At 41.5% G+C, this 25,132-nt stretch overlaps 2 protein-coding genes across 4 annotated transcripts in view; one reads left to right on the forward strand and one right to left on the reverse strand.

The window, feature by feature from the left end:
• ART3 (ADP-ribosyltransferase 3) overlaps positions 1–10,029 on the reverse strand; it is a 105,975-nt gene extending 95,946 nt beyond the window's left edge. For all 3 annotated transcript variants that reach the window (XM_023222564.2, XM_031935339.1, XM_031935335.1), the window contains exon 1: positions 9,899–10,029. The gene's annotated coding sequence lies outside the window, so the exon portion shown is untranslated. The remainder of the gene's footprint in view (positions 1–9,898) is intronic.
• Positions 10,030–13,728: 3,699 nt separating this feature from the next.
• On the forward strand, positions 13,729–20,020 carry CXCL9 (C-X-C motif chemokine ligand 9). Its single transcript, XM_023222588.1, has 4 exons — positions 13,729–13,860; positions 14,977–15,103; positions 16,493–16,577; positions 17,663–20,020. Exons 1-4 carry the CDS (start codon positions 13,797–13,799, stop codon positions 17,762–17,764), a joined length of 378 nt encoding a protein of 125 aa, XP_023078356.1. The 5' UTR covers positions 13,729–13,796; the 3' UTR covers positions 17,765–20,020.
• The last annotated feature ends 5,112 nt before the right edge of the window (positions 20,021–25,132 follow it).

Here is a 25,132-nt window from a genome sequence, read left to right on the forward strand (position 1 = left end):
GCAGAAGACAAATGAGTTAAGAGAATTACCACTCTGTCTCCTTCCAACTGTAATCTCCTGAAAGGCCCATCATATAAGATCCTACAGAACTAATGTAGCATAACAGAGCTTGGCCTAATCTCCAAACCCCTATAGTCAGATTTCTTTTTTTTTTTTTTCAATCTCTTATTTTTTTAGACACAGGGTCTTCCTCTGAGTGCAGTGGTGCAATCACAGCTCAGTGCAGCCTCAAACTCCTGGGCTCAAGTAGTCCTCTGACCTCAGCCTCCAGAGAAGCTGGGATTACAGGTGCAAGCCACCACATCCAGCCCAATAGCCAAATTTCTCTAAGACGTCTCCACTTGACGGCCGGGCGCGGTGGCTCAAGCCTGTAATCCCAGCACTTTGGGAGGCCGAGACGGGCGGATCACGAGGTCAGGAGATCGAGACCATCCTGGCTAACACAGTGAAACCCCGTCTCTACTAAAAAATGCAAAAAACTAGCCGGGCGAGGTGGCGGGCGCCTGTAGTCCCAGCTACTCGTGAGGCTGAGGCAGGAGAATGGCGCAAACCCGGGAGGCGGAGCTTGCAGTGAGCTGAGATCCTGCCACTGAACTCCAGCCTGGGTGACAGAGCGAGACTCCATCTCAAAAAAAAAAAAAAAATAAGACGTCTCCACTTGAATATCCCATAGGAACTTTAAACTCCGAATTAATTCTCCTCTCCCTGAGATCTATTTCTCCCCCTCTATTTTATGTCCTAGTTTAATTGCACCATCATCCAATCAGTTTCCCAAACTAGAAACCTAGGAGTAATTCTATACTACTTCTTCCTCCCCTCCCACATCCAATTACTTACTAAGAAGATCTTCACAATACATTTAGTTGGCAAATTATTAGCATCTAGAACATGCAAAGAATCTCCATAGATCAAAAAGGAAAAGACAAGGCTGGGTGCGGTGGCTCATGCCTGTAATCTCCGCACTTTGGGAGGCCAAGGCAGGAGGATTGCTTGCGCTCAGGAGTTTCAGACCAGCCTGGCAACACAGTGAGACCTGGTCTCTACCAAATTTTTCTTTTAAGCTACTCAGGAGGCTGAGGCAGGAGGATCACCTGAGCCCAGGGGTCTGGAGTTACAGTGAGCTATGACTGCACCACTGCACTCCAGCCTGGGCAACAGAGTGAGACCTCATCTCTAAAAGAAAAAAAAAAAAAAAAGAAAGAAACAGAAGTGAGTAAGAATTTAGAATTTCACAAAAGCATAAGCCCCTAACATGCAAAGATGTTCAACCTCATTTGTAATCAAGGAAATGTACATTCATCATTATGAAATAACATTTCACACCACTAAACTGGCAAAACTTTTAAAGTTAGATAATAGCAACCATTACCAAGGATGCAAGGCAATGAGGAATGCGCTTCCACTGCTGATGAAAGAAAAAAATAGCTATGACTACTCTGGAAAACAGTTTAGCATATATCTGTATATACCACAGATACTCTTGCAGATATTTTTTTTTCTTTTTCGAGATGGGGTCTTGCTCTATCGCCCAGTGGCACGATCTCAACTCACTGCAACCTCCGCCTCCTGGGTTCAAGCGGTTCTCCTGCCGCAGCCTCCTGAGTAGCTGGGACTACAGGCACAAGCCACTATACTCAGCTAATTTTTGCATTTTTAGTAGAGACAGGATTTCACCGTGTTGTCCAGGGTGGTCTCCATCTCCTGACCTCGTAATCCACCCGTCTCAGCCTCCCAAAGTGCTAGGACTACAGGCGTAAGCTACCGTGCCCCGCCAAGAATTGCTTTTTTATCAGGTTGAATTTTTTTTATTTAATGAGCTTCAATGTACAGTACACTGATCATCTTCCCAGAAATAATAAAATCTGTTGTAGTATAATTTTAACATAGTTCATTCAATTGCAAGTAGATAGTTTAATTTTTAATAATGACTGTATTTAAAAACTCACATAATTCATGAAAATCTAACCATTAGCTCTCCCTAGCCAACACGAGCCATCAGCAGAATAGTACTGCTTTTATTCCCTGTAAATATTCTACTTTTCTTTTTTACTCCTTTCCTGAGTATTCCAAAAACACACTTAGTTCTAATCTTTTTTATATGTTTCATCTTTTGGTGGGGCCATTTTTTTTTCCCATGACTTCATTGGATTACTTCCTTTCTGGAATATGTACTTTTTTTTCTTTTTCCTTGAAATGGCGTCTCACTCTGTCACCCAGGCTGGAGTGCAAATGGCGTGATCTTGGCTCACTGCAACCTCCACCTCCCAGGCTCAAGCAATCCTCCCACCTCAGCCTCCCAAGTAGCTAGGACCACAGGCGTGTGCCACCACACCTGCTAAATTTTGGGGGGTATTTTTGGTAGATAATACAAATATGAGGCTTCACCAGGTTGACCAGGCTCGTCTCAAACTTCCGAGTTCAGGCAATCTACCCACCTCGGCCTCCCAAAATGCTGGGGTTATAGGCACGAGCCACCATGCTCGGCTCTGGCATATGTTCTCCATTTGCTTTGTTCAGATTCACTTTTATGTGGCAATGTAAAACACAGTAAACTTGGCATTCCATTTGCAGCACAGGCATGCTACTTTGTATTTAATACTTCTTGAATTTTTTTTCTTTCCAACTTTTATTTTAGGTTCAGGGAGTACACATGCAGGTTTGTTACATGGGTAAATTGTGTGTTGTGGGGGTATGGTGTATAGATTATTTCATCACCCAGGTAATAAGCATAGTACCAGATAGGTCGTTTTTGGATCTTCATCTTCCTCCCAACCCCCACTGTCAAGTAGGTCCCAGTATCTATTGTTCCCTTCTTTGTGTCCATGGGTACTCAATGTTTAGTTTCCACTTATAAGTGAGAACATGCAGTATTTGGTTTTCTGTTCGTGCGTTAATTCATTTATAGAGTGATGGCCTCCAGCTTCATCTGTACTGCTGCAAAGGACATGATTTTGTTCTTTCTTAGTATTCCATAGTGTATATGTACCACATTTTCTTTATGAAGTCCACCGTTGACGGGCATCTAGGTTGGTTCCATGTCTTTGCTATTGTGAATAGGGCTGTGATGACATACGTGTGCACGTGTCTTTATGGCAGAATGATTTACATTTCTTTCAGCATATACCCAGTTATGGGATTGCTGGGTTGAATGGTAGTTCTATTTGAAGTTCTTTGAGAAATCTCCAAGCTGCTTCTCACAGTGGCTGAACTAATCAGTACCTCTTTCAGTGATATGAAGTTAAAACCAGGTAGGAAAGATGGTCTTGAATTGCCAATGCCACCCCTCTACCTTCCCCTGGCAGTGGCCATGTGGCACAGAAAGATAATCTGTGTGCTTGGGAGAACCCAGTGCTGGTCTGTCAGAGTGGAAAGCAAAATTAGGCTGAACTCAGTTGATGCCCATGGAGGGAGCATTTAGACCAGCGCTAGGCAAAGGGGAATCACCCATCCTAGTGGTTAGAAGTTGAGTTTTGGCAAGTCTTGCCTCCGCTGGCTAAAGTGCTCTGGGGTTCTCAATAAATCTGAAAGGCAGTCTAGGCCACAAGGATTGCAACTCCCAGGCAGTCCTAGTGCCGTGCTGAAAAGCCAGTGGACTTCGGAGGTGCACAACCTAGTTGGGGGAACATGATCTAGTGAGACACCAACCAGGGCAGCAAAGAGAGTGCTTGCACCACCCTTCCCAATCCCAGGCAACACAGCTCACAGCAATAAAAGTAACTCCTTCCTTCTGCTTGAGGAGAGGGAAGAGTAAAGAGGACTTTGTCTTGCAACTTGGATACCAGTTCAGCCACAGCAGGACAGGGTGCTGGGCAGAGTCATGAGGCCCCTAATTAAGGCCCTACATCCTGGATGACATTTCTAGACATGTCCTGGGCCAGAAGGGAACCTGCTGCCTTGAAGGAAAGGACCCAGTGCTGGTAGGATTTATCACCTGCTGACTGAAGAGCCCTTGGGCCCTGAATAACCAGCAGCAATATCCAGGTAGTACACAGTGGGCCTTGGGTGAGACTCAGACACGCTGGCTTTAGGTGAGACCCAGCACATTCCCAACTATGGTGGTTACAGTGAGAGATTCCTTCTGCTTGAGAAAAGTAGAAGGAAAAGTAAAGGGGACTTTTTCTTGAAGATAGGTACCAGCTCAGCCACAGTGGGGTAGAGCCCGTGGACTCTTGGGTCCCCAATCCCAGCCTTGGCTTAGATGGCATTTCTGGACCTGCCCTGGGCCAGAGGGAAGGCCACTGCCCTGAAAGGTGAGTCCCTTTCTCACCTTTCACTGGGCAGCATTCACCATAAGCAGACTGAAGAGCCCTTAGGCCTTAAGTGAACATTGGTGGTAGGTAACCTGGCAGTACATCCCATGGGCCTGTGGTGACGGGCATGAATAAAAGGCTCCTCTGCCTCTGGAAAGGGGAGGGAGGAATGGGAAAGACTTTGTCTCATAGTTTGAGTGTCAGCTTAGCCACAGCAGAATAGTAGATACCTAAGTTTTTTTGACTCCAGTCCCTGGCTCCCAGACAGCATCTCTGTGCCCATCTGGTGCCTGGGAAAACTTGCTGCTTACAGGGAAGGATATAAGCCTGGCTGACTTTTCCAAATGCTGATGGTAGAGCCGCAGGGCCTTGAGCAAACACAGATGGTAGCCAGGCAGTGGTTACAGTGACATGCCTTGGGTGAGACCCAGTGCTGTGCTGGCTTCAGGTCTGACCCAACACAATGCCAGTGGTGGTAGCCACAGGGGTGCTTAGTGTCACCCCAACCCCAGCCCCAAGCAGCTCAGCACAGAGAGAGAGACTTCATTTGTTTAGGAGAAACTAAGGGAAGAGAACAAGAGTCGGCCTGGTAATCCAGAGAATTCTTCCAAATCTTATCTAAGACCACCAAGGAGGTATCACTTTGAGTCTGCAAGAATTACAGTATTACTGGGCTTTGGGTATGCCTAATGCAAATATGGCTTAGACACCAACGCTCAAGTATCTTCAAATATCTGGAAATATGTCTGGCAGCAAACTTTTCACTGGAAACCTTACAGGCCAGGATAGAATGGCATAACATATTTAAAGTGCTGAAGAAAAATCATTTAACCTAGAACAGTATATCCAGTGAAAATATCCTTTAGACGTGAAGGAGAAATAAAGACTTTCCAAACTCATTCTATAAGGCCAGTATTAACCCTGATACCAAAATCAAAGACACATCAAAAAAGAAAACAACAGGCCAATATCTCTCATGAATATTGATGCAAAAATCCTCAATAAAATACTAACAAACCTAGGCCAGGCATTGTGCCTATAATCCCAGGCCAGGCTTGTGCCTATAGTCCCAGCACTCTAGGAGGCCAAGGCCAGAGGATCGCTTAAGCCCAGGAGTTCAAGACTAGACTGACCAACATGGCAAAAACCCATCTCTACAAAAAAATACAAAAATTAGCTGGGCATGGTGGTGCATGCCTATGGTCCCAGCTACTTGAGAGGCTGAGGTCGGAGGATTGTTTGAGCCAGGTTGAGGCTGTAGTGAGCCATAATCATGCCATTGCACTCAAGTCTAGGCAACAGAATAAGGCCCTGTCTCAACAAACCAAAGCAAATCAAACCTTGTATACATATAAGCTCACTAGGCCAGAGCTTAACACATTTACATTAAAAGTAATTACTGATAAGGAAGGTTTTACTTTGACTTTCAGCTACTGAATTTTTTAAGAGTCTTATTTTTCTGTTCCTCAATTTCTCCATTACTGCCTTTTTTGGTATGTAGCTGAATTTTTAGAGTGTACTGTTTTGAGTCCCTTCTTTCCTTTTCTGTATATTTTTAGTTATTCTCTTACCGGTTACTTTGGGGATTACATCCTAAACTTGTAACATCCTAGTTTGAATACCACCTTAGTTTCAACAGTAAACAAACACACACTGCTCCTATACATCTGCATCCCTCCCCTTTGACAATTATTATTGTCACAGATTACAGCACTGTGTGCCCATTAATGCATATTTATAATTATTGTTTTATGCATTTTTTAATTCACATAGGAAAAATGAGGAGCTACAAACCAAAAGTGCAATAATACTGGTTTTTATATTACCTACATAGTTACCTTTACCAGTATTATTCCTTCATATGGCTTTGAGTTAGTATCCTTTCATTTCAGCCTGCAGGACTGCCTTCAATATGTTGTGGAGAGCAAGTCTACTAGTAAAAAACTCCCCCTAGCTTCTGTCTATTTATGTCTTCATTTCTTTTTCATTCTTGAAGGGTGGTTTTGCCAGATATAGAATTCTTCATTGACAGATTTTTTTTTCTTTCAGTACTTTAAACATGTTGTTTCACTGCCCTCTTGCCTCCTTGGTTTCTGATAAGAAATCAGCTGTTAATGTTATCTAGGATCCCTAGGATGTATATGATGAATCACCACCTGCTGCTTTCAAGATTCTTTCTTTGTCTCTTAAGGTTTGACAGCTTGACTATTATGTATCTCAGTGTGGATCTTTTTGAGTTTAACTTGCTTGGAGTTCACTGAGCTTCTTGGATTCATGTATATTCATGTGTTTCATTGGATTTTGGAAGTTTTCAGTAATTATTTCTGTGTATAGTCTTCTGTCCCTTTCTCTCTCTCCTCCTTCTGAAACTCATACTATGCATGTATTAGTCCACTTGATGATGTCTCATAGGTCTCTTAGGCTCTGTTCACTTTTCTTCATTATTTTTTCTTTCTACTTCTCAGCCTTGAAAATTTCAATTATCCTATCTTCAGATTTGCAGATTCTTTTTTCTGCTGGCTCAAACTGCTGCTGAACCCATCAATTAAATTTTTTCACTTCAGTTTTGCACTTTTCCGCTCCATCATTTCTATTTGGTTCCTTTTTTATAATTTCTATCCTTTTATTGATATTCTCATTTTGTCTGGTTTCCTTTTGTTTTTTGTACATGATTTCCTTTAGCTCTTTGAGTATATTTAAGACAGCTGATTTAATATCTTGGTCTAGTAAGTCCAAAGACTGTGCTTCCTCAGGGACCTCACCTTAACTTAATTACCTCTGTGAAAACCCTATCTCTAAATACAGTCAACTTCTGAGGTACTGGCAGTTAGGTTTTCAACATAAGCATTTGGTGGGGGAACACAATTCAGCCCCTAACTTGTGTTTTCTTTTCTTTAATTATGAAAGAAATTAATTTAACAAAATGGAAAAAGCAAATATTTTCACTAAAAATGCATTGGAGCTTCCTAATCAAAATATGTAAAGAATTGACAGATACTTACAAGGTCAATACTCTGACTCTACTTGACGAGTGGTCTTGAAAAGGTAGGAAATGAAGACATTAAACCAATACAAAGTAAAATAACAATTTGTAAAGACAAGGGAATTAACACTAGTCTCTAGTGCCAATTTTCACAATGCTAAATGAACAAAAGTAAATAAAATGACAAGAGGATTGTGAAACAGATACATCTACATACTGATAGCCCAATCTTTCTGGCAAGCAATCTGTCAAAATGTTACAGAAGATACAGAAACGTTTTTAACCCTTGTCCCTATAGTTCCAAAGATGTGAAATATCCCAAGAGAGTAAAATCTTTTTTAAAACAGTAAGAGCACTGTTGTATTACTGAGACATTACTGGAAACAACTCAAATACACAGAACTGAGAATGAAGAGGCTAGAAATATGAGAACATTTTACAAATACATAAACTATGTAGACACAAGGAAATGTTCATGTAAAACAAGATTAAAGACTGGGGTCAAGGGGCAGATGTATATACAGGGGGGTGTGTGTGTGTGTTTAAATCTCATGTCATTCCCTTAGTTAAAATTCTGCAGTGTTGCCTCCCCACACAGAAATTCACAAGGCACTTCATCATGTTGTTCCTGTCACATTTCTAGACCAATTTCTCACCACTTCATTATTCATTCTACCCTCCACCCTTGCTAAAGTACTTGCAGCTTCTCAAATTTGGCATACCTTCTCCCGCCTCTTGCTTAGAATATTCCCCCACCTTCTTCTTGTAACAAATTCCAGCCAATTCTCCCTTTCAGACCTAACTCAGACAGCTGTGTCTGACCTAGCTGTGTCTCCCTTTCAGACCTAACCCCATCAGCCAGGGTTGTGCACTTCTCTGTACCTCCAATTATTCTGTACAATCCTTCATCATACCGCTTCTTCTATAATAAGTGTTAATGTACATGCTGTTTTCCCCCACTGAACTGTGAGCTCCTTGAGGAAATCATTGTTCAAATATGTGTCCTCAGAGTCTAGAACCATAAGAATAAAAGTTTGGTGAATGAAGTGAATGATAAATAGTAAATGAAGATTTTTAAGAATGTGGATATTTTTCTTGTAAAATTGCTTACATAGGCAATTTTAAAGTGCCATTTTAAGTAAATATGGATATTTTAAGTATAAACATATTTTCTTTTCAGGATAATTTTTCTTCAGGTTAGTCAGCAGCTTTTTAATGGCTGTTGTTACATATCATCAGACTACAAGCTGACTTGCCTAAAGTCACCAAGCAAAAATGTTATCGTCAACATTTTGGGAAACTTGTCCTTTAACATGATGTCCTTAACATGCTCTCTCAAAACTGTTTATTCACAAACCTAACCCAGTCCTTAAGTTTTACATGAGAAATATAAACCAAGAAGTCAGATAATAAGATTATCAAAGAAAGAACTTGATCCTTTCTCTTAGTGATTTAGATGCAGACAGGATGTAAAACCTTCCACAGCTAGGATTTGCCTGCATGTAACCTACCATGTTGTATTTAGGAAAAAAGAAATGACTCCCTGCGTGGGGAGAGGAGAGGGAAAAAGAAAAATAAAATGTTCTCTTGGGGCAGAAGCCTTTCAAGAAAGAAATCCCTTTCTAGTCAGTTTAGTACTAACAGCTGCCGAGAGGAGGGGAAGTCCACACTGTGGGAAACTCAAACAGGCCTGGAGGTTTCTTTATGAGAGAAACTTCTCCTCTCACCCGTAAAAAAGGAAGGCTCTTATCGTCCCCGCGACAGTCAGTCACGCTGGATAATTAAACAGAACACCCCGATTCCACAACCGAAAAGATTCAAGGGGGAGGCTGGGCTACACCGGTGAAAACTAAGAATTCCGCTTGGTAAAGTTCTTTGGGGTCACATCAGCATTTGGATCCCCTACGGACACAGAACTGGAATTTTTCAAGGCACAGGAAGTTAAAATTCTTGTCCAAAAAGGAATTGGTAACTGCTGATTTAAACTCTAGATCATCCTTGGCTCCATTCCCAGGGCTGTGAGAAAGGCCTGGAACATCCTCTCACCAGGTTTCTGTTTCTCCTAAAAGCCTTGTCTAGCCATAAATGCAATGATCAATGGGATTTTCTCCTTCCTGCTGCCTGCTTCCTGAGAGAACGTGGTTGCTCTCAGACTTTGCATGACAAGTTCCTAAACGAAGCCCAGGAAACTAGTGTCTGGACAGGCCTGAGCTGAGAGCAGCGGTCCCAGCCCGCTCGGAGGGGCCCTACCCTACCATAGCAGAACAGTTTCAACACGAAGCAGGGTCAGGCGAGAGAAGCCTTCCCATTCCGCTTGCTACCTCAGAAAATTAGCCGCTTTTTGGGTAATAAATACGATCTGACTTCAGTGACTCCTAACTGACCCCCACACCGTCTTTCTCTTATCCGAAGGGCCTTTGTCCCAGTCACTGAAGCCCACGGCCCAGGGTTACCCCTAAGCCCAGTGCCCTGGCCCTTCTGGGGCCGTTGTTACCTGCTGGCCTCACCCAAGCCTCGTGTGAAACCTGCAAAATAGGCCTCTCTGCTCATGGCCACCGCCCGGAGAACCTTCCCACCCACCCCCAAAAGCACGGCCATCTCGGCTGGGGAGGCTGCGGGCCGCTCAGGGGACAGAGAGGAGCGATCCCGAAGGCACAACCACTACCTTTCGCCCCCAAAGTGCTTCTCTTCGCCTCCGGCTGGATCAGCACTGGCAGCAATGGTACCCAGTGGCACCACGAGCAGCACCAGCGAGCGTTGAGAGCTCCGGGTACAACCTCCTCATGGAAGAATGTTCTGGAAGACCCGTTGGCTGGGCATGCGCAGTACATGCACCTCGGGAACGGCTGAGGGCACTGCGTGTGAGGTCCCCGGAGCCAGGCAGTGCTTTGCAGACCCTGTCCAACTTCCAGACCTGCCGTGGCAGCTCCCAGCTCCTTCCCTCGTGCGTATGTGCTTACTGAGTGCCAGGCACCGTGTTCAGCACCATGCTCAGAGGAGGACCCTCGCAGGCCTTCCTTGCCTATTGGCGGAAGGAAATGTTAACCATAGGGTTGCAAGGAAACGTAGCGTTGCCGCGGACACGGGCTCAGCGAGGTCTCTGTAAGTGTGCCGTGAGAGCCCCCCTGGGGTTCAGGGAAGTCTTCCCAGGGAAATGATGCTGGCCTGGGTGACTATGGTAAATAACTGCTATGCAGGAGGGCAGGAATGAGGAGCATGCAGTCTCTCTAGGCAGAAGAATGGCATGAGCAAAAACACTGCCATGGGAAGGAGTATTGTCCCCTTTGAAAACAGAGAAGGGCCGGGTGCAGTGGCTCACGCCTGCAATTGCAGCACTTTGGGAAGCCTAGGCGGGCAGATCACCTGAGGTCAGGAGTTCGAGACCAGCCTAGGCAACATGGTGAAACCCCATCTCTACAAAAAATACAGAAATTAGCCCGGCATGGTGGCGGGTGCCTGTAATCCCAGTTACCTGGGAGGCTGAGGCAGGAGAATCGCTTGAACCTGGGAGATGAAGGTTGCAGTGAGCTGAGACTGTACCATTGCACTTCAGCCTGGGCAAAAAGACCAAAACTCCGTCTCAGAAAGAAGAGAAAAGAAAGGAAAAAGGAGAAGAAAATAAAAGAAAAGAAGAGGGGAGGGGACGGGAGGGGAAGGAGAAGGAGAAAAGAAAATAAAACTGAGAGAAGACAAAATGATGGGAGCAGAGAGCTGTGCAAGAAGAGGCTGGAAAGGTGGGTAGCACCGACAGTGCTGGGCCTTAGTTTTTATCCTAAGAAATTTCCATTCTCTTTTCTTCGCTGGAAAGAACAGCCACAAGTCCTGTGATGCTTTGCAGTAGACAATCCGTCCTTGGCATTAATCTTAACACCCCGTGAGGTCTAATAATTTTCTTACATGAGGGAGATGAGGCTCACAAAAATTAAGTATTTTGCACACAGTCATTAAGTAGTAAAGTAGGAACGTGAACCTATCTCCACTCTATGCATTGCCACAGTCAGTTACCAAAATTAAGCATGAGCAAATGGATAAGCTGTATCAATGGTCACCACATGTTTTCTTCAAAAAGAATTCTGTAATTCCATTTAAGTATTAATAATCTGTATAGAAGCCAGTCAAAAAATGTGCACCATGTGACATAAAATGCTAATATCCATTTTCCTCCAATTTTGCAGTATGCAATGTCAATGAGAGGAGGGGTAAATTGCTCCCAAGGGGGACAAAAATAGGTTCTCGGAGAGCTAAAACATCTTAGATATTACAATGACTAGTGGCCTACCAAAGTTCAACCCTACCCAACAAAATCTTATTTCTTACCATTTGATTTTGCTCTTTAGGAAGAAATTAAATTTAGTTTTCAGTTCATTTTAATTTATTTTTTCTCAGAGCAAGGTGGAGTGTGTGTGTGTGTGCATGCACGCACGTGTGCATGCAGTGCCGAGTCCATAATGAAAAAAAGTTAAGAAACATTGTTTTACAATAATGAAATCTCCAGTCTTTAGTCAACCAAAATAAAGATCCCATTTCTTAACTTCCCCTGCAGCTAGGTGTAGCCATGTGATTAAGGCCTGCCCCCATAGAAGGTGATAGAAAATGATGCGTACAACTTCTAGGATGTCTACAAAGGAGAGACATGCCCTTTTTCTGCCTTCTCACCATCCTATACTTGGAAATTGGACATGGTGGCAAGCCACCTTTGGCCATGTGCGTGAGGGCAGCAATCTAGAGATGGTGACAACGCAAGAAACGAGGAGCCTGGAAGACCTCATGGGAAAGAGCCACCATCCAAGTGCTAATCCACCTATGCCTCTCAGGGAGAAATAAGCTTCTATCTTAACCACTGTTCTGTTGTTGTTGTTGTTTATTTTTTAATTTTCCCATAAGTTATTGGGGTACAGGCGGTATTTGGTTACATGAATAAGTTCTTTGGTGGTAATTTGTGAGATTTTGGTGCACCCATCACCCAAGCAGTATACATTGCACCCTATTTGTAATCTTTTATCCCTCACCCCTCTCTCACTCTTCTCCACAAGTCCCCAAACTCCATTGTATCATTCTTATGCTTTTGTGTCCTCATAGCTTAGCTCCCATATATCAATGAGAACATATGATGTTTGGTTTTCCATTGCTGAGTTACTTCACTTAGAATAATAGTCTCCAAACTCATCCAGGTCACTGCAAATGCCGTTAATTCATTTCTTTTTATGGCTGAGTAGTAGTCTATGGTGTATATATATACTACAGTTTCTTTTTTCACTCATTGATTGTTGGGCATTTGGATTGGTTCCATGATTTTGCAGTTGTGAATTGTGCTGCTATAAACCTGCATGTGCAAGTACATTTTTCAAATAATGACTTCTTTTCTTCTGGATAGATACCCAGTAGTGGGATTGCTGGATCAAATGGAGGTTCTACTTTTAGTTCTTTAAGGAATCTCCACACTGTTTTCCATAGAGGCTCTGCTAGTTTACATTCCCACCAGCAGTGTAGAAGTGTTCCCTGATCACCACATCCACACCAACATCTGCTGTTTTTTGATTTTTTGATTATGGCCATTCTTGCAGGAGTAAAGTGGTAACATATTGTGGTTTTGATTTGCATTTCCTTGATCATTAGTGATGAGCATTTTTTCATATGTTTGTTGGCCATTCATGTATCTTCTTTTGAGAATTGTATTTCGATGTCCTTAGCCCACTTTTTAATGGGGTTGCTTGTTTTTTTCTTACTGATTTGTTTGAGTTCATTGTAGATTCTGGATATTAGTCCTTTATCAGGTATATAGATTGTGAAGATTTTCTCCCACTCTGTGGGTTGTCTGTTTACTCTGCTGACTGTTCCTTTTGCTGTGCAAAAGCTCTTTAGTTTAATTAGGTCCTAGCTATTTATCTTCGTTTTCATTGCATTTCTTAGCCACTGTCAATTTGGGTCTCTTACATGCAACTGACCCCTTATGCTAACCAATCTAATAATTTAAAAAATAATAAACAGTAGCAGGAATGACACAAAATGAGCTTACCACTAGTAGAAAATGATCTGGTCCCAGAGGAAATTCAGGTGTTTTAAGTTGTTAGGTGGGCAATATAAGAAAATATCAGTGTAGCCATCTATTATGCAGAAGGACATGCCATAAATAGTAAGGGAATTTGAAAAGTATATTACTTATCTGGACTTTAATATTTCCCATCTGGAAACCACATCTCCAACCCTTGTTGCATAACATTAGTATATTCATTATATAACCTATTCTTCACACAGGTGAGCAGCTGTGAATGTGCTAAAGGCTATCAGTGTTGCTAGTTTCACATCCCTTACTATAAACCACCCATTTATGTGAAATGAAAATAAGAACATGCAGAAATTCCCTTGGATCTGAGTCTAGGGTTTCCCCCAGCACAATCAAGTTTGTGGTTAATTTAGTTAGCTCAGCTAAAGATGCTAGCCAATCAGAGTTTAGGAGAGAAATGAATTTCCTAAATAAATATGATTCCCAAAATGTGTTCTCTAAAGAATTTCTCAGGCTCAAAATCCAATACAGGAGTGACTTGGAACTGCATTCTATCACTATGAAGAAAAGTGGTGTTCTTTTCCTCTTGGGCATCATCTTCCTGGTTCTGATTGGAGTGCAAGGTAAGGGGTTCTGAGTTAGGTTGCAAAGTAAGAGAAGTGATTCACTGTAAAAGAATCTTAATTAGCCAGATAAAGGTGAATGTTCTGCCTACATTGAAGAGTAATATTTGGTCACCCATAAAAGCTTCTCAGTGACATGATCAGTTATCCAAAGTTCATAACTTAGGTCTGCCAACTCAAACACAAGTCTTTGTAGTCTAGGTGTATGAATTCCTAGTAAGTGTTCAATAAATGTTCATTGAACTGGGTAATAGTGAGATGAAACTCTATCTCCTAAATTATTTTCTTCTCCCTGATATTGTTTTTTGATAAGTACATCTGTGGCTAACCAATTAAGGATCCAACCAATAATCAGAGAGGTTGTCCCTAATCTGTTTACTAACTGTCTTTGTTACCTTGAACAAATTACTTAATCTTTCTAGACCTCAGTTTCCTCATCATCTGTAAAATAGAACTTTGTAGTTATAGCTTTTTTGACTGCTACACAATGTACGGCATATAATACAATAAGTACCAAGTAAATATATGAATTTAAGAATTAAGATAATGTATTTTAAGGGGTTTCCAAAAATCTTAAACACTATTGAAAAGCAAGGCAGTGGGGAGGAGAGAGGATGAGGATGGAAGTGGTGATTGGTTACAAAGGAGTGCTTTCTATTCAACACCAACACCAGTTCCATTCCCTAAGGTCAGATAATAAATAATAAATGGTTTAGGAGTTGCTTAAGAAACTGTGATCAGCATAGCATACATGAATTAGTTATCTGTTTGTCTTGTGGTAGGCATTTATTAAATATTGTGAAAGTCTCTTTTTCTCCCAAGGACATAACGGTGTGGTAGTTAAGAGCAATGCCTTTGGACTCAAAGAGATCTGGGCTAAAACCCTGCCCCTGCTCCCTAAAAGCTGTATGACTTTGTTCTTAATCTTTCTGAACCTTAGTTTCCTTATGTATAAAATAGAGATAATACCTCCTTCAAAGGTTTGTGGTGATGATTTTTAGGCACTCGGTAAATGATAGCAATAATCATGACTCAGTCAAATGTATCATTTTGAGAGATCACCTAAACTGAAACACTGGCCTATACTGATGTGTTCTATCTTTTTCTTTCCCTCAGGAACCCCAGTAATGAGGAAGAGTCGCTGTTCCTGTATCAACACCAACCAAGGGACTATCCACCTACAATCCTTGAAAGACCTTAAACAATTTGCTCCAAACCTTTCCTGCGAGAAAACTGAAATCATGTAAGTAACAACCCAGCTAACATGCTGGGTTAAGAATTTAAGAATTAAGGGGTTTCTTAAATTTAGAATTTAAGAATTAAGATAATGTATTAATTATCATTAATTAATGTATTTAATTAATTCTTAAATTAAATTTCCCCATTTTAAGGGGTTTCCCACACCATATTGGCAAGAACATTAAATTTAGCATGAGTTTTACCCTTGGAGTGCTTGCCCATAGAAACACTTAAAAATCAGATGGTTAGCCCCTCCATAAATTTGGGCAGCTCCTTTCTTTTCTTCTTCTTAAAAGTACAAGGAATTTCTGGTAGATTAGGCCCCAAGAATGACATATTACCAAAGTAACACATGTTTATTGCACAAAATGTTTAATGCAGATAACACAATAGAAGAAAATAAAAATCACTCATAATTCTACCCCTGAGTGACAAATACTGTTAACCCCTTAGTATACAGTTTTCTAAATCTCTCTTACTTGCTTCGTGTGTACATAACATAGATATGTATTTACATACACGATACATAAACACAAAAATTAAATCATACACTATACACTGTTTCGTAATCCACTTTTTCAATAACACTATATCATGAACATTTTCTCATGTCAGTAAATCTCTAATAATGTCATTTTTACCTAATGTCATTTTTAATGGCCAAACTGTATTTCATCATATGGATAAACCATAATTTATATGACCAGGATTGTTGTTGGAAATATAGATTATTTCCAAATTATTACTGCTGAAATAAAATTTATTGTGGCAGTATTGTGTCTGTAATTCTTTCCTTTCTAGAGATAAGAATTGCTAGGTTAAAGGATGTGTGCATATTTTGTCTTTATAAATCATCCTTGACTACTCTTATTCTCAGACTATACAGAAAAATTAAAGAAATATTTAAATTATTTCCAGACAGTCTACTGTAAGTAACTTTTAAAATTCAACCAGGGCTGGGTGCAGTGACTCACACCTGTAATCCCAGCACTTTGGGAGGCTGAGGCAGGCAGATCACGAGGTCAAGAGATAGAGACCATCCTGGCCAACGTGGTAAAACCCCGTCTCTACTAAAAATACAAACATTAGCTGGGCGTGGTGGTATGCGCCTGTAGTCTCAGCTATTTGGGAGGCTAAGGCAGGAGAATCACTTGAATCCAGGAGGTGAAGGTTGCAGTAAGCCAAGATGGTACCACTGTTCTCCAGCCTCGCGACAGAGCGAGACTCCGTCTCAAAAAAAAATTCAACCAGTGACTCTTCTTGTCCTAGGAAATAATTTTAAGCAGTTTCATTAGAAAATTCAGCAAAATTCATACTGATTTTCATTATTTCTGAGAAAAAGCATTTAAATTATTAATGAGAAAAAACTATCTCATTGCTATTTATTTGGCAGTGCTACGCTGAAGAATGGAGATCAAACATGTCTAAACCCAGATTCAGCAGATGTGAAGGAATTGATTAAAAAGTGGGAAAAACAGGTTGGTGAAAAGGAGGATCAAAGTTTTCTTTCTTTTAGAAATTAACTTTAGAAGACAAGGAATCTGCTTTTTCATTAACACTATAAGAATACATAACTTTTAAGAATAGATGTTTCATTCATATTATGGTGCTTCTATTTTGTTCCTAGGACAAAATTAGGTTCCTACATATAGTATCTCCTCTCTGTCTTCCACCGGAGGAATGTGTGTTCCTTGGGGGTACAGAGCTTGTCCTTATTTAATACAATAAATATGTAAAGAATTTAATGGTAGACACAGAGGATGCAAAGATAATAAGGTATAATCCCTTCCTATTGTAGCACATATGCTAATAATTATGGTACAATGTGAGAAGTATAAAAGTATGCACAAGAATCTTGAAGACATAAAGGAGGGAGAACTTAACTTTGCTGGGGGAATGGGGCAGGAGAAAGTGTTAAGGAAGATTTCTCATGTCAGGTGATACTTGATTTGGGTGTTGAAGGATAAGTAATTTGCCAGGAAGGTAAGGAGAGCGTGAGCAGGAGAGTAGAATCATGAGAGAACTTGCTGTGTTCAGGGAGCCTCCATTAATGTGGCTGGAGTTTGTGTGAAGAGAGTGAAGGGACTGAGGCAGAAAAGTAGATCAGGATAAAGCAGGAGGAATCCTGCAGTTGGATTTGAAGGGAGCCACAGAATATGTGGGTAGGAGATTGGGTTCTGAAGTCTCACAGACTGGTGGTTCTGCCACATACTAGCTGTCCAGTTTTGGGAAAGTCACCCTCTCCAAGCCTCAGCCTCTTCCTATGTAAAATGTGGAAATAGTGCCAACTTCAGAGGGTTGTAGCTGGGGCAGGAGAGTGGTAAGCACGGTTGCCAGGAGAATGTAATAAGTAAGAAGAATAGACAAAAGACAGCCAGTTAGAAGGCTGTTGCCTCCTCCTCGAAGTGAGCAAAGTAGAGAGAATGTAAAGGAGCCCCTTTGAGAGTGAAGCAACTTTAATGTGGTTTTGAGGGTAAAGAAAGACTATGATCAGGAGAGTCCAAATATAAGGAGGTTAAAATAGTAAGATTCAGAAACATTGCCCTTTTTTCCCTTCTCACAGGTCAGTCAAAAGAAAAAGCAAAAGAATGGGAAAAAACATCAAAAAAAGAAAGTTCTGAAAGTTAGAAAATCTCAACGTCCTCAACGAAAGAAGACTGCATAAGAGACCACTTCCCCAATAAGTATTCTGTGTTAAAAATGTTCTATTTTAATTATACCAAGATCATTCCAAAGGAGGATGGTATATAATACAAAGGCTTGTTAATTTGACTAGAACATTTAAAACATTACTCTGAAATTGTAACTGAAGTTAGAAAGTTGATTTTAAGAATCCAAACGTTAAGAATTGTTAGAGGCTATGATTGTCTTTGTTCTTCTACTGCCCACCAATTGAATTTCATCCTGCTTAAGGCCATGATTTTAGTAATACCCATGTCTACACAGATGCTCACACAACCACATCCCACACACAACAGCTGTCTGGAAGAGCAGCCCTAGGCTTCCACGCACTGCAGCCTCCAGAGAGTATCTGAGGCACATGTCAGCAAGTCCTAAGCCTGTGAGCACGCTGGGGAGCCAAGCAGTTTGAAATTGAGCTGGACCTCACCAAGCTGCTGTGGCCATCAACCTCTGTATTTGAATCAGTCTACAGCCCTCACACACAATACGTCTGAGAGATTCATGCTGATTGTTGTTGGGTATCACCACTGGAGATCACCAGTGTGTGGCTTTCAGAGCCTCCTTTCTGGCTTTGGAAGCCGTGTGATTCTATCTTGCCCGCTCAGGCTGACCATTTTCTTTCTTTTTGTTCACCTTTGCTTCATTCAAGTCACCTCTTCTCCATCCTGCCACAGTTCAGTGCCTGCCTCCTGTCCAGTGTACATGTCATATGCTCTGATTTATCTGAGTTGACTCCTTTCTCACCTTGTCCCCAACAGCCCACAGAAATCCTTTCTTCTCCCTATTCATCCTCACTCAATCCAGCTTAGTTCAAGTCCTGACTCTTAAATAAACCGTCTGGACACATAAGTTATCTTAAAACTCCTATTTCACTTGGTTCAGTACCACATGGGTGAACACTAAATGGTTAACCGGTTCTTGTGTGTTTATCCTATCTCTCCAACCAGATTGTCAGCTCCTGGAGGGCAAGAGCCACAGTTTATTTCCCTGATTCTTCCACAGTGCCTAATAATACTGTGGAACTAGGTTTTAATACTTTTTTAATTGATGTTGTTATGGGCAGGAGGGCAGTCAGACCATTGTCTCAGAGAAGGTGCTGGTTCCTTCCTGGCTACTCCGTGTTGGCTAGCCCCTGGTAACCTCTTACTTATTATCTTCAGGACACTCACTGCAGGGACCAGGGATGATGCAACATCCTTGTCTTTTTATGACAGGATGTTTGCTCAGCTTCTCCAACAATAAGAAGCACGTGGTAAAACACTTGCGGATATTCTGAACTGTTTTTAAAAAATATACAGTTTACCGAAAATTATAATCTTACAATGAAAAGGACTTTATAGATCAGCCAGTGACCAACCTTTTCCCAACCATACAAAAATGCCTTTTCCTGAAGGAAAAGGGCTTTCCCAATAAGCCTCAGCTTTCTATGATCTAACAAGATAGCCACCAAGATCCTTTTCAAAACTTATTTTAGGCAAATATGAGTTTTATTGTCCATTTACTTGTTTCAGAGTTTGTATTGTGATTATCAATTACCATACTATCTCCCATGAAGAAAGGGAACGGTGAAGTATTAAGCGCTAGAGGAAGCAGCCAAGTCGGTTAGTGGAGGCATGATTGGTGCTCAGTTAGCCTCTGCAGGACATGGAAACCTCCTTCCAGAGGAGGTTCAGTGAATTGTGTAGGAGAGGTTGTCTGTGGCCAGAATTTAAACCTATACTCACTTTCCCAAATTGTATCACTGCTCACACTGCTGATGATTTAGAGTGCTGACTGGTGGAGATCCCACCCGAACGTCTTATCTAATCATGAAACTCCCTAGTTCCTTCCAGGTAACTTCCCCCAAAAATCTAAGTGTGTCATAAATTTGAGAATCTGTGACCCACTTACCTTGCATCTCACAGGTACACAGTATATAACTAATAACCAAGGACCACATATTATCACTAACACACACATGTTATAATCATTTATCTCATATATACATACACACATACACTCTCAAAGCAAATAATTTTTAACTTCAAAACAGTATTGACTAGTATACCTTGTAATTTCAAATATGTTTTTTGTTAAAATAGAATGGTATCAATAAATAAACCATTAATCAGAAGACAGATCTTGATTTTTTTATCTTGAGCATACCCTTCAACTATTGAATATTTAATAGTAAATCTCATGTCTTTATTATTTGCTTTTCAGCTTTCTCTCAAATACAGTGTAGCACTAATTGAGATAACACATGAAAGCTCTTTAAAGGGCTGATCAGGGACAGGAAAAAAAAAACAACCTATGGAAAATATGACAATACTGCCTTATAACAACATTGATTTAAAAGAGTTATGTGGGGCTGAGCACAGTGGCCCACACCTATAATCCCGGCACTTTGGGAGGCTGAAGTGGGTGGATCACTTGAGGTCAGGAGCTCGAGACCAGTCTGGCCAGTATGGTAAGACCCCATCTCTACTAAAATTACAAAAATTAGCTGGGCGTCATGGCATGCGCCTGTAGTCCCAGTTACATGGGAGGCTGAGGCAGGAAAATTGCTCGAACCCAGGAGGCGGAGGTTGCAGTGAGGCGAGATCATGCCACTGCACTCCAGCCTGGACGACAGAGTGAGACTCTGTCCAAAAAAAAAAAAAAAAAAAGGGGGTTATGTAGAATTCAATCTATTTCCCAATCCTCAAGAGTAACACTATTCCAATGAGGTGTATACCCAGGAAGCCAACATGTGTTCTTTTCTATCCCTAAAATTGTGTGTTTAAATATTATAAAGCCTCAAGTAGTTATGATGGAGAACTAAACACTGAACGAATTATTTAAGGGTCCTGGAAACTTGGACTGGAGGCATTACGCAGCATGGAGTCTCTAAGAAGGTTGAGAGTAGAACGAAGAGCATCAGCCTGTACACTTGATGTACACTTTAGAGGCCAAACAGGTGTGATATTTGTGCAGACAACAGCTGCTAATGGTCGACATGCATTCTCACAAGGGCCTTCACCTGAGAGGCAGCAGGACCCTGGAAGGAGCTGAGATCCTGGATTCTGAGATATCCTGGTTAGAATCAGGGGCCCACTACTTATTAACTGTGTGACCCTGGTTAAAGTATAATACTTAACCTCCCAGTGCATCAGTTTCCCCATTCCAGATTGTTGCAAGGAGCAGGTTCAGCATAGGCCTTGGTGCAGAGAAAGTCCTCAATGTTTGTCTCAGACCCTCCCTAACCACTTACCTCTGCTATATCTTCCTTGCAGCAGATGGATCCCACATCTCATACAGAGAGAAATGTTTTCAGCACTGAAAAAAACATGTTGGAGAAATGAGACTAAAAGCCTTCCTGATCAGTTCTCAATATCTGTATTTTATAATCCTAGTCCAGGCCATCATTGTCTGTTTCCTGGGCTACCTCAGTAGCCTCCTGTTTTCCCTGTTGGCTCTTCTCAACATTTCTCTTGCTTCCCAAACTTCCGTGACAACCAAATAATCTTTTTAAAAAATAACTTACAGAATGCTGCCACCTTGCTTAAAATCCTACAGCTTAGAATTAAGTCAAAACATACCATGAGCTGGCCTCACATGAGCTGGGCTCTGCCTGCTTCTCTGATCATGCTCCCTCTACCCTCCCCTCCTTTGTTGAGTCTCAGCATCACCTTTTTTCTGTATGTCTCTTGGGCACACCGAATTCACTGCCTTCTGGGGTTTTTGTTCCCTGTGGTTTTTTGTTCCCTGGATTGTACTATATCGACTTGGTTAGTCTTAGAACTACATTTCCCAGAATCTCCTTCCCTGTGTGGTTGTAGGTTATAGTTGGCTAAAGAAGAACTCATGTGAGATTTGGAAATCAAAAGTGAAGGAGTGACCCTTAATCTTGATTAGACATGTTGACAGACACACTGGTAAGCCAGTGGATCCCAGCTTGTCCTTGCTCTTTTCCTCCACGTTCAGCTTATGCTCAGGACTGCTGGCCTCATGATCAGTGATGGTCCCAGGTCCCCCACCCAGATATTTGGCAGTGAACCCACAGAGGTGGTAGTTACACAGAAGCAACAGCTCCCATAGACCTTAGCAGCCCCAATTTGGTGCTGAACAGGCTTAACTTCTTGGATTTTCTCACAGGCTCTATTTGTCCAACTGTCCCAGTGCTTCTGATGGACCAGTCACTGATTCTTCCTCTGATCCCCTGACTTTCCCGTCCAGATGTTCACTCCCTGAGATCCTCCCTCATCTGTGAGATCTGAATCCTATAGTAAATTTTTATCCTCATAATACTCATACTGGCTCTGCTTCGCCTACACACACTTCTGTGCATGGCGGTTCTTACCTCAACACTTCAGTTCCAATTTAAATGTCACTTCACAGAGTCCCCTTCTCTTATCACCCTTGGTAAAATAGCCACTCTTTCCCGGACTCTCTCTTTGGCAGTGGTAGTGGTTCCCACAGTGGGGTGTGTGTACCTTATGGAGTTGATGGAAATAATTAGGACTTAGTTTTTGTCTAAAAAATAAGAAAGAACTGAAAATTGACTGTAAATCATTTGTCATGTGCTAATTTCCTGAGGAAAAGGTGAGACCTGCACAACTGAGGGGCTGGCATGTGCCCTCACTCAGTCATTCACCTTCTGCAGATTGCAACATGTGTTTCCATTTACATGCATGTAGTTAAGGAGATTTAAGGATTACAAGATAGAGTGCTAAGCCAACCTTCACTGAATGGGCAAGTGGCTCTAAAAGACTCCTGCTAAGAATATCCTGTAGAAGATCATATTAATCATGCTAATATAAAGTAACAAGAGAATAAAACATACATATATGGGATGGCTGTTCTAATTTAAACTAGAAGGGTACAAAATTTTAAAAATCTGGTGGCTATAGTCTGTTTCATTTTCTTTTATCATGATTAGACACAATGATCAAACCATCACAATCTGAAATTACCTTTTCAAAAAGTATGTGTGCTTATTTCTTCCCTCCTACCCTACCACATGTACAAATTTCGGTTCCATGACCATGGAAACTTTATCTTCCCCGCTACTGCATGCCTAGAGCAGTGCCTGACACTTAGGAAGCTCCTAACATGTATTTTTTAGTTGATTGACATATGCTTCACCCTAAATTTTCATTTAGGCCTTTTCCAAATCGATTTCAACTACTCTTGTCAGGTTCATCTCATGCTCATTTCTGCCCTCAGCTTTGCTCATTCTTTTATTCACCCTGTCCTACTTTCCACCCCTCATCTGACTCCCACCCACACATGATTCAAGTCCCACTTTTCCCATGACTCCATCCCAGAATGCTTCTGGCCACACCGATATCCACCTCCATGCCCTGTCATAAAATGACTTTAACTATTAAGGATTGTTCTATGATTAAAACCTTCAATCATTTTGCTATACTAGAAAGCAGTCTGTACCTGAACAAAGTTTATACATTTCAGCAATGGATAACAGACTTAGACATATTTAATCTGTGAACTATACTTATGAATTTAAATGCTAGTGGCCAGGTACCATGGCTCAAGCCTGTAATCCCAGCTAAGGTGGCTGGATCACTTGGGGTCAGGAGTTTGAGACCAGCCTGGCCAACATGGTGAAACCCTGTCTCTACTCAAAATACAAAAATTAGCTGGACATGGTGGCACATGCCAGTAATCTCCACTACTCGAGAGACTGAGGCACAAGAATCGCTTGAACCCAGGAGGCGGAGGTTGCAGTGAGCTGAGATCGTGCCACTGCTCTCCAGTCTGGGCAACAGAGTGAGACTCTGTCTCAAAATAAAATAAAATAAATAAATAAATAAATAAGTACTAGTGATCTCTAGGTCAGTTAACTGGGAGAAAGCTATTTGTAGTTTATATATCCTTACTGAGAAACTGAAAAGTTGCCTTCTTATTGGAAAGGAAGATAAAGAGAGACTACAATCACAGATATTTTAGGTACTAACTCGTTTTTGGCCTATATAGACAGAAGATGAAATTAAATGAGAAAGAAAAACAGGCAACACTTCTTAATAGGGAGTGGAATTAGCTCCCAAGTTATCACAAACCAAGAAGTCACCTGAGGCATTTGGATATCCACATTGGTTTAAAGTTCTCAGGAGGGAACTTTAAACTTTTGACCCTACATTTTAAGGAGATAAATAAATCACAAAGGAACAGTCTAATCTAAGTCCATTAATAAGATTATGAACTGGGGCAAATCGACAAAAGATAGGAGGGAAAGGTGTCAAGTTATACATAACTAGTTGCTTTCTTTAAAAGTCTGCTATACAGATAAAAAAAAAAACTCTTCCTTTAGATATAATATACTGTTTCAAGTCAACTGTTTTAATAAAGAATTTGTTTTGCTCAAAGCAAAAAAGAAGGAATGACTTGCTGGTATCTCCATCTCCAGAGAACTAAGTCTCGGCCTCTGCCTTCTGGTAGAGTGTACGACTAAGTAGGTACAGCCATCTATCACCAGCTTTCTTTAACCATTGGAGTAGACAACCTGCCTTTCCTCTGGAATGAGGAACTAAAAGTCACAATCTAGTAGGTAAGAGGATAAATGTCAAAATAAACTATATAACCGAGAGGAATAAAATGTGCTGCTTAGAAAAAGAAATGCCAGCAATCACTTCTGCAATACTGAAAGCCTCAGAAATTATCTCAGGGCAGATGTCTCTCTTTTGTATGGAGCCTTTGACCAGGGAGAGAGGGGCCTAGGAGTTTTGATGGTATGGAAGTTAAAGCAAAACTAGCTAAATTTCTCTGAATAATGGGGAAACAGGAATGATCTCTGGCAGCTAGGGAGAATGTTGGGGATCTTGGATCAGCAAAAAGAGAGGCAGTGGAGGGGGACAAGAAGCGAGGGCCTGTACCAATGACAAAAATCTATCAATCCTGATGTATTTGTCCGGAGGCAAGGCCAAAAGTTTTCACTGTGCACAGGGGCAAAGAAATAGCATGGGCTTGTGGGGAAAACTCATAATAAAGCTGTAAAAGAGAGAGAGGAGAAAGAAAATACAATAAAAGGCCAGGTGCGGTGGCTCACGCCTGTAATCTCAGCACTTTGGGAGGCTAAGGCAGACGGATCACAAAGTCAGGAGACAGAGATCATCCTGGCCAACATGGTGAAACCCCGTCACTACTAAAACTACAAAAATTAGCCGGGCGTGGTGGCGTGTGCCTGTATGACTCCCAGCCACTCGGGAGACTGAGGCAAGAGAATTGCTTGAACCAGAGAGCTGGAGGTTGCAGTGAGCCGAGATCGTGCCACTGCACTCCAGTCTGAGAGAGAGAGAGAGAGAGAAGAAAGAAAAGAAAGAAAGAGAAAGAAAGAAAGAAAGAAAGAAAGAAAGAAAGAAAGAAAGAAAGA

Source organism: Piliocolobus tephrosceles, chromosome 3 (assembly GCF_002776525.5).
Source record: "Piliocolobus tephrosceles isolate RC106 chromosome 3, ASM277652v3, whole genome shotgun sequence".
In the NCBI taxonomy this organism is placed as follows: domain Eukaryota; kingdom Metazoa; phylum Chordata; class Mammalia; order Primates; family Cercopithecidae; genus Piliocolobus; species Piliocolobus tephrosceles.

What these genes read in the sequence shown, in the direction of transcription:
- CXCL9 (XM_023222588.1), top strand. Translation starts at nt 13,797, where the DNA reads ATGAAGAAAAGTGGTGTTCTTTTCCTCTTGGGCATCATCTTCCTGGTT. An exon ending in GGTTCTGATTGGAGTGCAAG is followed by an intron (nt 13,861 to 14,976) that starts GTAAGGGGTTCT and finishes TCTTTCCCTCAG; the next exon opens with GAACCCCAGTAATGAGGAAG. An exon ending in TGCGAGAAAACTGAAATCAT is followed by an intron (nt 15,104 to 16,492) that starts GTAAGTAACAAC and finishes TTTATTTGGCAG; the next exon opens with TGCTACGCTGAAGAATGGAG.